Genomic DNA, 12320 nt, shown 5'->3' on the forward strand with positions numbered 1-12320 from the left:
AAACAACAACAACATTACCCCCCCTTTTGATCCAAGAGTGTGAAATGATATTGAGATCATCATGCTATTACCACAACCGATCAAGACTATAGGAAAATTATTATTTATATTAACCTACCAGAAAATCCTGATGTGTCTGGTCCAACTGCTCACAGAAAGATCCAGAAAGTTCGACAAAGGATGAGCGGGAAAATGAAGAATGACCCAGCAGTTGGGTCAAAGTAACCCAACCGGGTGTTCAGATAGAAATTAACCCTTTACCCAGCATAAAACAACCCAACTGTGTGTTTACAGTACCCAAAACAACCCAGAATTTTGACCTAGCATGAATAACCCAGCAATGTGTTTACAGAAACAACCCAGCATTTTTTAGGGTGTACTGTAAAAAATTAAGTACCAAAACTATATATTATATTACAAGATCAAGTTCATACATGCACACAAATGTCTACATACACATAAGGGAAATAATGTAGTAGAAGATGCAGTTCGATCAAATAATATCCCATATTGTTTTCATTACTAAATAAAATGTACAGTATGCAGGAGGTTTTAAAGGGATAGTTCAACATTTTGGCAAATTGGCCCATTGCCATAATCCTTATAGTCATAGCAGTAGGTTCATTAACTTCAATTGTCGGTGCAAGCTATTTCTAGAACGGCGGAGCAGAGCCGCGAGCTGCTCAGAGCTACGCTACGGAGGCTGATGGGATTTCTTGGTTTCCCTCATCAAACTCATCAAATACACAATCCAACAACTCCAAAACGCTCTGGTGGACAAGTTGTGACCTGCACATTCACCACGCTATGAGATAATAACAGAACATTATTTGTGTGTGTGTTTTTGTGTTCATGCAGAACCGCTGATGCGTGCACCTGTCGGTAGCAGTTTTTCAGCAAGCAGTCTCTGCATGTACCACTAAAACAACTCTGTCTTATAACGTTCCGTTATTATCTCATGGTGAATATGCCGGTCACAACTTGTCCACCAGAGTGTTTTGGAGTTGTTGGATTGTGTATTTGATGAGTTTGATGAGGGAAACCAAGAAATCCCATTAGCCTCCGTAGCCTAGCTCTGAGCTGGGCTCTGCTCCGCCGTTCTAGAAATAGCTTGCACCGACAATTAAAGGTAACAAACCTACTCCTAAAACTATAAAAATTATGGCAATGGGCCAATTTTCCAAAATGTTGAACTATCCCTTTAATGTCTGTGGGTTTGGTTTGGGAGGTTTTCTTTTTAATATTATTATTAGATTGATGCCATCTCTCTATATTGGACTTTTTTTTTTATTAAAAAGGAAATGTCAAAAACAGGTCAGACAGCATCAGAGCAGAGAAACTGAGGGCTGTATCACAACACCATCAAAGACAGAGACACAACACTGCCCCTCCCCACACGCAGCACAACATCACGAACCCCTTAACTCACACGTAAGAAACAAACAAATAAAAAAGAAAATCATGAAAAACACATTATAGGTGAATAGGAGAACAGTAGTATTGCTGTACACTGCAGCATCATTAACACCTCAACACTCCATTACAATCCATGCAGCCCCATATCAAATGAGTTATTGATTAGTGCATGGTATGGTTTCTTAATTCCTGGTACCAATATCATATATAATATATAATATAATACCAAATCTGATGTTATAAATTGTGTTTATTTTGAGAACAGCTTCACACCAGGCTGAAAAGTAGAGCTTCACTGCCCTCTGTGGCCGACAGTGTGGTCAGGAGTGATAACAATGTATGATGGTGAACAGACACTGTATCCTCAAGTACAGTTTCACATCACTGCAGCAGGAGGAGACTGAAAAAAAAACAAGACTTTGAGCTGTGTGTGTGTGTGTGTGTGTGTGTGTGTGTAGGGAGGGGACTGTACCATAGAGGGGAAGGATGACATGGAGGACTTCAGGCGTCTGCTGAGTGCCATGGACATCCTGTGTTTCACCCCAGAGGAGCAAAACGGCATCTACAGATTGTTGTCCTCTGTCCTTCATCTGGGGAACGTCTACTTCCAGCCACACCAGGTCTCCCCCTCTCTCACACATGCTCCTACATAAACGCATTTAGTTTCACGCCTGAATGATAATGATGTTGATGTTGATCGATGGCGGTAATCATGAACCTATGTGTATGTGTGTGTGTGCGCTCCTCTGTGTGTGTGTGTGTGTGTGTGTCCCTGCAGGCTGAGGGTCAGGAGGTCGCGTCGGTGGTGAGCGCACAGGAGATCAGGGTCGTCGCTGAGCTGCTGCAGGTCTCACCTGACGGCCTGCAGAAAGCCGTCACCTTCAAACTGACAGTGAGGAGGACACCGCCGCCGCCGCCGCCCCCGCCACACGTTAAAGGGGCATTTCCAGTCATAATCAATGTTTACCTCAGATTATCAGGTCACCTATGATCAGTTCATTTCATACCATCCATACTCCCAACTGCAGCGTGTGGACGTTTATATTCGTTTTTGTTCAAGAATCTATTGTTTTTTCAGTGTTCGTTAATGGGCTCCGGACTAATTTTTAAATTGTTCTGTAGTCGCAAGTAACGTCCTTTTGACCATCATTTAAATTTTAAAATTCGCTTTACAATTATATTAAATCAGAGAGAACACAACAGTAGAGGGACTTTGAGGCATTTGTTCTCTGACCCGGAAAGGAACAATGCGGAAGCCGCGGTAAGTCCGAATTTTGATTTAATTTAATTGTAAAGCGAATTTTTATAATTTAAATGATGTGTCAAAAGGACGTTACTTGCGGCCGCAGAACAATTTTAAAATTAGTCCCATTAACGAACATTTAAAAAACGACAGCTTCTTGAACAAGAACGAATATAAACGTCCACACGCTGCAGTTGGGAGTATGGATGGTATGAAATGAACGGATCATAGGTGACCTGATATCTGAGGTAAACATTGATTACGACTGGAAATACCCTTTAAAGATATAAGGAGTCAGATATTATAACGGCTAGAGATGCTGTTTGTTTGATGGCGGATGTGTTTGTTTGACCCCCAGGATGCGGGACGGGAGAAGATCTACACTCCGCTCACGGTGGAGAGTGCTGTGGATGCCAGGTGAATAAAAGTCTGAGTAGTAGTATCTGTTAAATTCAGTAGTACTCACCCACCAACCTGAACCACAGTCTTGTTTGAGGCTCTTTAATGTGCGTTTGAGTTTTTTTTTTTCTTTAAACGTCTCTAAAGTCGAACCAGGAAACAAGAGACAGAGGGTGAACAATCTTTGATAGTCTCTTCCAATCTTTGGAGGAGGCATGTGAGGACAAAGGACGTCAGGGCTGGGGTGGGATGGGGTGGGGTGCAGTTGGGGTGGGGGGGATTTTTCAGATGTCCTCTGTTTCCATAGGAACGGGGTTTTCTGTTTCCATAGAAACCTTATTGTGTGTTCTTCTTCACAGAGATGCTGTTGCCAAGATCCTGTACTCGCTGCTGTTTAGTTGGCTGACGGAGCGCATCAACGGACGGGTCTACCCCCGCAGCGAAGCCCTCTCCATCTCCATACTGGACATCTACGGATTTGAGGTCACACTTGAAGCGCAGCCGCCGACGTCAATGATGTCGCAGTGTTAATGAGCCTGAGCTGAACCTATGTTAGATGAACATAAACACATCCTCCCACCCCCCCAGTCAATCCTCGCAATGTCTCTTCTGTTTTCCTTCCAGGAGCTACAGGTGAACAGTTTTGAGCAGTTGTGCATCAACTACGCCAACGAGACTTTGCAGTTCTACTTTAACAGGGTCGTCTTCCAGGAGGAGCAGGTCAGGGGAACCACAAGCTCATGTTTTCATCCACATAGTTAATGTTTTTAAAGAGATACAGTAGTTCAACATTTTGGGCAAATTGGCCCATTGCCATAATCCCTATAGTCATAGCAGTAGGTTCGTTACCTTTTATATGTCGGTGCAAGCTATTTTTAGAACGGCAGAGCAGAGCCGCGAGCTGCTCAGAGCTACGCTACGGAGGCTGATGGGATTTCTTGGTTTCCTTCATCAAATACACAATCCAACAACTCCAAAACGCTCTGGTGGAAAAGTTGTGACCTGCAAATTCACTGCACTATGAGATAATAACAGAACATTACCAGACAGAGTTGTTTTCGAGGCAAATACAGAGACTGCTTGCTGAAAAACTGCCCCCAACGGGAATGCGCATCAGCGGTTTTGCATGAATTTACCTCTAAAACAACTCTGTCTGTATGTTACATTATTATCTCATAGCGTGGTGAATGTGCAGCTCACAACTTGTTCACCAGAGCATTTGGAAATTTGTTAGCCTGGTTTTATTTTCAATTTTAACTACTACTTTTATCTTTTTTACAATTTCAGCTAAAATGCTGTATTTATAATAATTTTTGAATGTTATTTAATTTCTGGAAATCATCTCACGACCCCATTCTCGGTGCCTCGCGAACCCCACTTTGGGAACCCTTTTGTTAGTGTGTGAGTGTGTACATGTATTTCTGGTGCCAATGTGAACCTGTAGAGACTTTAACTTGAGTGTAAGACAATAAGTTTGTTTTTTTCCAATCAAGATCTTTAAGAAAAAATGTTTCAAAGATCAACACTTTGTTTGTAACCTGACTCAACAACCAACAGTGGGGCTGTTCGATGTTTGATGCACACACACCCACCACCTGATGGAACCTTTGTGCTGCCTGTGTAGGAGGAGTACATGCGGGAGCAGATCGAGTGGCAGCAGCAGCCTTTCAGCCACAACCAGGCCTGCCTCGACCTCATCGCCGCTAAGCCTCATGGGATACTGCGCATACTGGACGACCAATGCGGCTTCCCTCAGGTACATGCCTCTTCTAACATTTCCTCATTTCCAAATCTGTGGAAATGTATTAAAAGTTCCCTATTTGAAGCAAAGGGGCCATGAATTATTACTGAATTAAAAACTGTTCTAAATGCACATAGATCCAATCAGCCGAGACAGACCGTGGCGAGCGCGTGTGCGCTTAAACTGAAGTTGGCCAGAAACTTTTCAAGTCTTTCATTATTTATTGTTGAGAAAGAAAAAAAAAGCCAACAGCCGACACTAATTCATGACTCTAATAATTCATACCTCACTTTTCAAAAGAAATTGACTTGGAGAAAAAAAGAAAAAAAAAAACATCTCATATATTGGATTTCTCATAAAGCAGGAGACTGGAGCGTTTTGCCTGCTCCGATCAATACACAACTTTCCCACATGCTCATTTAATTGCCTACCTGCTGCTTTCATTATTCCTGCAGCTACTAATGCAAGGAGCCGACTGAGCTCATATTGAGATAAACGTATTACAGAGCGTCTCGGCGCTCCGAGTGAAATATGAACACGGTGTCGCACCAGGAACTGACTGAAGCAATCTGCTGAGCAACACAGCAGCAACATGTGTCTGTGCTGCTGCCGTACAGCAGCCGTTAAACCGTCTCCAATCGTATCGCCAGGCAACAGACCACACCTTCCTTCAGAAGTGCCACTATCACCATGGAAACAACCCGCTGTATGCCAGGCCAAAGATGCCGCTGCCAGAGTTCACAGTCAAACACTACGCTGGGAAGGTCACTTATCAGGTACAGCTCTTTCTTTCTTTCTTTCTTTCTTTCTTTCTTTCTTTCTTTCTTTCTTTCTTTCTTTCTTTCTTCTACTTTAAATTTCTTTTTTCTCATTCTTTTCATGCAAAATATACAGTTTTGTTCTTTCTTTCTACCCTAAAGTTGTGTTTTTTTTCATGCAAAATACACTATGCCTTTCTTTCTTTCTTTCTTTCTTTCTTTCTTTCTTTCTTTCTTTCTTTCTTTCTTTCTTTCTTTCTTTCTTTCTTTCTTTCTTTCTACCTACCCTAAAGTTGTCTTTTATTTTTCTTTTCATGCAAAATACACTATGCCTTTCTTTCTTTCTTTCTTTCTTTCTTTCTTTTCCATTCCCACATCCTGTATTTAATTTATTCCTTCTTTGCAGCCAACCTACAGCCTTTCAATACTTATTCTTTTATCAAACGCCTCGTCTTCCACATGGGCCTCGTAACCTCAAATGTCGATTAAGGCTAAAAATATATTCTCCCAAAATATTCTAATATTTTCACTCACCCTGAAAATGTAGGAGTGATGAGCTCTTGTTCCCACACAATCTCTGACACTGCTGGAAAAGACATAAAACAACAAACGTGAAGAGGTCGATTATGTTTTTTTGGTGTGTTTGGTTTGATAATAATGATGAACAAAACCAACTAGACGTCCTCCATTAACTTGAATTTGTGTCATTTTATGCAAATAGCCCCCGGGCTCTGGAAACCAATCCACCTCAGATATTTCTGCATTTGATTCAGATTGATTCTTGCTGGATAAATCGCATTTCATTCCTTGTGTTTCCTCAAATTTATCTTTGTTTTCAAGATAAAACTCATTACATTTCACTATCCCTGGATTAATGTCCACATGATTGTTAAACATATCTTTGTCCTCTGTTTAAAATTCATTATCGTTTTCAATTTTGTGCTCTAACTCTTGACTATGATGATTTGTGGTGCAGGTGAACAAATTCCTGGACAAGAACTTTGACACGGTCCGACAGGAGGTTTTAGATCTCTTCATCCAGAGCAAGAACAAAGTGAGATGTGCAAACATAATCTAATTTTCTTTGTTACATTCCCACTTTATTATTTATTCTCTGCCATTTTATTGAAAGTGAATCATTTTCGTTCACATTTAAATGTTGTTACTCATCATCTGTCCTCTGCAGCTTCTGTTGTGTGTGTTGTTGTGGTTTATGCTTATTCAGTAGCTAGAGGTTTGAGTGAGGTCACATGGCCTTTTGCAAACTACTCAACATGTGTATATGTGTGTACTGTATGTGTGTGTGTGTGCAGATGGTGTCCAGCCTCTTCTTGAAACACTCGGAGTCTGCGTCTCAGCAGCACTCGAACGTGCGACGCAGCAGCGCAGCGCGTCGTTACCAGGCCAACACGGTCAGCGCAAAGTTTCAGAGCAGCCTGCAGGAGCTGCTGGAGAAGATGGAGAGGTCTGATCAGTGAATTACTTTCACCTCATCTTCACGACACACACCTTTATTATAATCGCATCACGTTGTGTTTGACAGGACTCCACTGATAGTATAATAGTATATAATTGCACCCCTCCGTCTCATTTGCAATTCAAAGTGTAGAATTAATGCACCGTGCAACTGTATACGTTACTCCTGAGGAGACGGGCATGTAAGTCATATATATACAGTATATACTATATGTGACTTTGAACCTGTCAATCACTGTGAATGTGATGATCACTGAAGAGCGACAGTGTCTCTCACAGCCCAAATCAATGACACTTATCATATTATGGGGCTTGTTCCTGAATTAGTCGACGACATCGGATCAATTTGTTTTGCCTTGGAGAGCCATTAGGCTAAAGAGATTAGGACTCAGCTCTGACAACGTCATCAGGGTCTAGAGAGTCACTGTTTCCTGGAGCCATTTCTCTTGCGAGGAGGATGAATTTCATCTATTTAGTTTGAGCTCGATCACACATAAAAAAAACAGAGAAGTCTGTGGAAATATTTACGTCTGTAATAAAATCCGTCTGTGTTTTTGAATTATAAAAAAAACACACCATGCAGTTCTGGTTTCCAACTCAGAGAGGTGTTTTTTTTACTCTGAAAGTTGACTTCCTTGCGCAGGACAAATACACTGAGCCTTTCATCAAACAGTCCTTTTTATTCCTTCATTTATCCACCCGTTGGTTCTCATCTATCTGTGACAGGTGTAACCCTTACTTTGTGCGATGCATCAAGCCAAACCATCATAAGGTATATATTTGCACGTCCGATGTGCAGTGTGTGTGTGCAGGTTTGCTGTGGCTATTTGCATTTTGATTTATATGTAATTTTCAGCTCATGTAAATTTTGTGCGTGCGTGTATATCTGTGTGTGTGTGTGTGTGTGTGTGTAGGAGCCAGGAGTGTTTGACTTGGACCTCGTCAACACTCAGCTGCATTACTCTGGCATCATGGAGACCATCCACATCAGGAGGGAGGGTTATCCAATCAGATTGCACTTTCACAGCTTCCTATCAAGGTGTGTGATTTAATCTTTTTCACATTAGTTATATATTGGAGGAGAAATGCAAGTGCTTATTGAACCATATACATATAAAACACAGTAGAGTACAGATTATCTCACCCCGTTCAGCTCATGTTATTTCCCCATTACCACTCCACCACTTTCAGCTCGTCCAAATTGCTTGAGTTATTGGCTTTTTTTTTTTCTGGCGGGAGCTCGGTTCACGCACCAATTTCTTCCCGCTGAAAGAGCCATCTGGCTCTTGCCATCTCCTGCAGAAGGAAAGCAGCTGAAATCAATTGATCTCACAGCACCTCTGACCGCTGGCTAGTAGTCGTACTTATCACGGGGAAATAAAACCAGCGAGTCCAGTGTTCACAGTCAGCTGTCAGTTGAAACTACTCAACACAAACAAACAAAGTCTTGATTTGCCCCGTCGCAGTCATGTCATGCAGCTTTTCATTTTGTCGATCTTTGTTCTCATTTTCCTCAGAATCAAACTGAACTAACATATTAAATGTGTGTTTGTGTGTGTTTGTGTGGGCCTGTGTGCACACAGGTATAAGGCCCTGCTCTGCCTGCAGGATCTTCCGCCTGCAGACGGAGAAAACTGTGTCATCATGCTCCACAAGCTCGGCCCGGTGAAGGCAGGCTCGTATCAGCTGGGCGTCAGTAAGGTGAGCTCGCTCACTAACACATGCCCACGCACATGCATAAAAATGCCCGAGGTAAAATAAAACGTGCATCAGAAATAAATGGGGTAGAATTTAGATTTGACTGTGTGTGTGTGTGTGTGTGTGTGTGTGTGTGTGTGTAGGGGGGCCTGAAAAATGGGAATAGATGATACTTGTTGGCTCTGTAAGGCTGCATAGGGCCTAAACCGTATAATCCCAGAGGTTTTAAAAGGTCTTTCTAATGGTTGGTGTTAGATTTATGTTGATCATTTATAGATAAATTATTGTAAGCCTTATTTATATGTAATTTTTCTGAACAATGTGCATTACAGAAAGAGAGTCAAAAACAAACACATGATGGTACAGAAGTCAGTAAGATTCAAATATAGATTGTCCTTATATTAAAAGGATAGTAACATTTTGGCAAATTGGACCATTGTGACCTGCAAATTCACCACGCTATGAGATAATAACAGAATGTTACCAGACAGAGTTGTTTCAGAGGTAAATACAGAGACTGCTTGCCAAAAAAACTGCCCCCAACGGGAACACGCATCAGCAGTTTTGCATGAATTTGCCTCTAAATCAACTCTGTCTGCTAACGTTCTGTTATTATCTCATAGCGTGGTGAATGTGCAGGTCACAACTTGTCCACCAAAGCATTTTGGAATTGTTGGATTGTGTATTTGATGAGTTTGATGAGGGAAACCAAGAAATCGCATTAGCCTCCGTAGCGTAGCTCTGAGCAGCTCGCGGCTCTGCTCCGCCGTTCTAAAAATAGCTTGCACCAACAATTAAAGGTAACGAACCTACTGCTATGACTATAGGGATTATGGCAATGGGCCAATTTGCCAAAATGTTGAACTATCCCTTTAAAAGAAAACACAACAATATACCAATCATTCATAAAAGCATTCAAATGTTTAATTAAATCAAAGGATGTAGACTGTCTGATCAGAACTGCCAGATTCCTCCACAGTTGCCCGGTCACCTTTAGTCTTGGCTGGTGACTCGGTGGGTAAGGTGTGTGCGTCTAGGTGACTGTATAAACATCTGTGTGTGTGTGTGTTGTGTTAGATTTTCCTGAAAGAGGAGTTGTACCAGCTGTTGGAGGGGAAGCGCGACCGTGTGCTGAACATGGCCGCCCAGACGCTGCAGAGATACACTCGCATGTGTTTCGTCCGGAAGAACTTCATCAAGTTCAGGCGCCGCGTGGTCCTGTTCGAAGCTCGCAGCAGAGGCTACGTTGCCAGGTAACGTCGGCTTGTCGGCGCACACGCACACACACACACACACACACACACGTACTGTAGATTTAATAGCTCAATAGGTCATCGGTGAGTCGGCCTCATCAGTCTCTGACCCTGGAAGCCGACTCTTCAGAGCTTTATCCCTCTGTAATGGACAGCGCTGAGTCCTGCTGGAGTCTGGGGTTTCAGTCCTGAGTGTGGTTGTTTAGCCGGTTTAGTGTTTGGTTTCACCGAGCCAAATAGGTCAAAGCTCATTACGGACAACCTGCGCCTTTTGTCCTTGACGTGAGGCCACGCTCGCCCCAACACAGGTGATAGATTCACTCTCTCAGCTGCATTCAGCATTCACAAGTATTTCCTTCAGGAAATGCATTTTCTAGTTATTATTATTATTACAAGGAAATGGAGGAGGTTGATACAGACACATATGTAGATGTATGAATATTTAGACGTTTCCTTCTTTCACCTGGAGATGAGACACAAATTCGTATTTTATTCAAGTCTGTTGAGGGAAAAAAAACACTTCCTGGTTTAACGAGGAGGCTATAATGGCTCTAAAGTCAAGGTTAAACATTTTTGAATCTGTAATGATATTTCATAGATGGCTGGTCACGGTCTGATGAACCTGGGGAATGAGAGGTCATGGGAAACGTGCACAGAAACTGTAACTAGCTCTGCGACTCTGATCTACATTAATCCTCCACCGTCCATTTTAAATCACAGTGATTGACAATCTGTAATGGACGATTTATTATTATTACGAGTCTTTTCACATCGGGTGTTTGGTTATAGGTTGTTGTTATTGTTGTTATTGGAAATTTCATTCCTCACGCTTGCTGCTTCTTTCTCTTACTTTTCTGGCTTCTATCCGTCTGTATCGGTATGAATAATACATGATCCATGGTTAACACGTTTCCTGAACAGAAAAAAGTTTGCTCTGAGGAGGAAGTACCTCATCAGGTTCCGCTCTGCCGTGCTGCTCATCCTCAACCGCCAGCGTTACATGAGGGTATGTGCACAGTGTCTCCGTCTCTGTCTGTGTGTGTTTGAATGTGTATGTGTGTGTGTGTGTGTGTGTGTGTGTGTGTGTGTGTGTGTGTATGTGTGAATGAGGGGAAACTTGTGGGCACATTTCCAGAGTTAAAGATAGTAATTGAAATGAACAAATGTGTGAAGTGTGATACTGTTGTCTTTCTGTCAGACAGTGGTGGAGCCTGCAAGGAAGGCGGAGGAGGTGAGTGAGGGAGGGAGGGATGGAGGGAAGGAGGGAGGGAGGGAAGAAGGGAGGGAAGAAGGAAGGGAGGGAGGGAGGGAGAAAGGAAAGGGAGGGAAGGAGGAAGGAAGGAAGGGAGGGAAGGAGGGAGGGAGGGAGGATGGGAGGGAGGGAGAAAGGGAGGGAGGAAGTGAGGAAGGAAGGGAGGGAAGGAGGAGGATGGGAGGGAGAAAGGAAGGGAGAGAGGGAGGGAGGAAGAGAGGGAAGGAGAAAGGGAGGGAAGGAGAGAGGAAGGAAGGGAGAAAGGAAGGGAGGGAGGGAAGGAGAAAGGAAGCGAGGGAGGGAAGAAGGGAGGGAGGGAGGAAGGAAAGAAGGGAGGGAGGGACGGAGAAAGAAGGGAGAGAGGGAAGAAGGGAGGGAGGGAGGGAGGGTGGAAGAGAGGGAAGGAGAAGGGAGGGAGGGAGAAAGAAGGGAGAGAGGGAAGAAGGGAGGAAGGGAGGGAGGGAGGAAGGAAGGGAAGGAGGGAGGGAGTGAGGAAGGAAGGGAGGGGAGGAGGGAGGAAGGGAGGGAGTGAGTGAGAGAGGAAGCGGGGAAGGAGGGGAGGGAGGGAGGGAGGGAGGGAGGGAGGGAGGGAGGAAGGAAGGAAGGAAGGGAGAAAGGAAGGGAGGGAGGGAGGGAGGGAGGGAGAAAGGAAGGGAGGGAGGGAGGAAGGGAGGGAGGAAGGAAGGAAGGGAGAAAGGAAGGGAGGGAGGGAGGAAGGGAGGAAGGAAGGGAGGGAGTAAAAGTGCCTGAGAAGACAGATGGACAAACTCTGAGATGAGACGATGTTGTCGTCGTTGTGTGTGTTTGTGTATTAGGATCGCATCAATAGAGAAGTGGTGAATGTGACAACGCTGCCGATCCCTGCTGAGCTGGCAGGCCTGCTGCAGGCAGCCGCAGGTACACACACACACACGCACACACACACACACACACACACACACACACACACACACACACACACAGACACACACACACAGACACACACACACACTCACTGGGTCGGTGCTATAAATAAACTTCGATCAGATATTTTCCACCGTGTTTGCAGGTGGGTTCAACAATATTTACTGTCGTATTATTTCTG

At 43.6% G+C, this 12320-nt stretch overlaps 1 protein-coding gene across 1 annotated transcript in view; it reads left to right on the forward strand.

Annotated features, from left to right (window-relative positions):
- Window positions 1-12320, forward strand: part of myo15ab (myosin XVAb) — a 55472-nt gene that overhangs the window by 12340 nt on the left and 30812 nt on the right. Inside the window, exons 14-29 of the mRNA XM_085783757.1 lie at window positions 1875-2036; window positions 2195-2308; window positions 3018-3076; window positions 3418-3541; window positions 3683-3778; window positions 4683-4814; window positions 5450-5575; window positions 6534-6611; window positions 6871-7022; window positions 7760-7805; window positions 7948-8072; window positions 8617-8734; window positions 9809-9984; window positions 10906-10990; window positions 11183-11215; window positions 12052-12133. Of these exons, the coding sequence (XP_085639883.1) occupies window positions 1875-2036; window positions 2195-2308; window positions 3018-3076; window positions 3418-3541; window positions 3683-3778; window positions 4683-4814; window positions 5450-5575; window positions 6534-6611; window positions 6871-7022; window positions 7760-7805; window positions 7948-8072; window positions 8617-8734; window positions 9809-9984; window positions 10906-10990; window positions 11183-11215; window positions 12052-12133 (1708 nt within the window). The remainder of the gene's footprint in view (window positions 1-1874; window positions 2037-2194; window positions 2309-3017; window positions 3077-3417; window positions 3542-3682; window positions 3779-4682; window positions 4815-5449; window positions 5576-6533; window positions 6612-6870; window positions 7023-7759; window positions 7806-7947; window positions 8073-8616; window positions 8735-9808; window positions 9985-10905; window positions 10991-11182; window positions 11216-12051; window positions 12134-12320) is intronic.

This window comes from Trachurus japonicus, chromosome 1 (assembly GCF_045865225.1).
Source record: "Trachurus japonicus isolate A0001 chromosome 1, Traja_1.0".
Taxonomy (NCBI): Eukaryota; Metazoa; Chordata; class Actinopteri; order Carangiformes; family Carangidae; genus Trachurus; species Trachurus japonicus.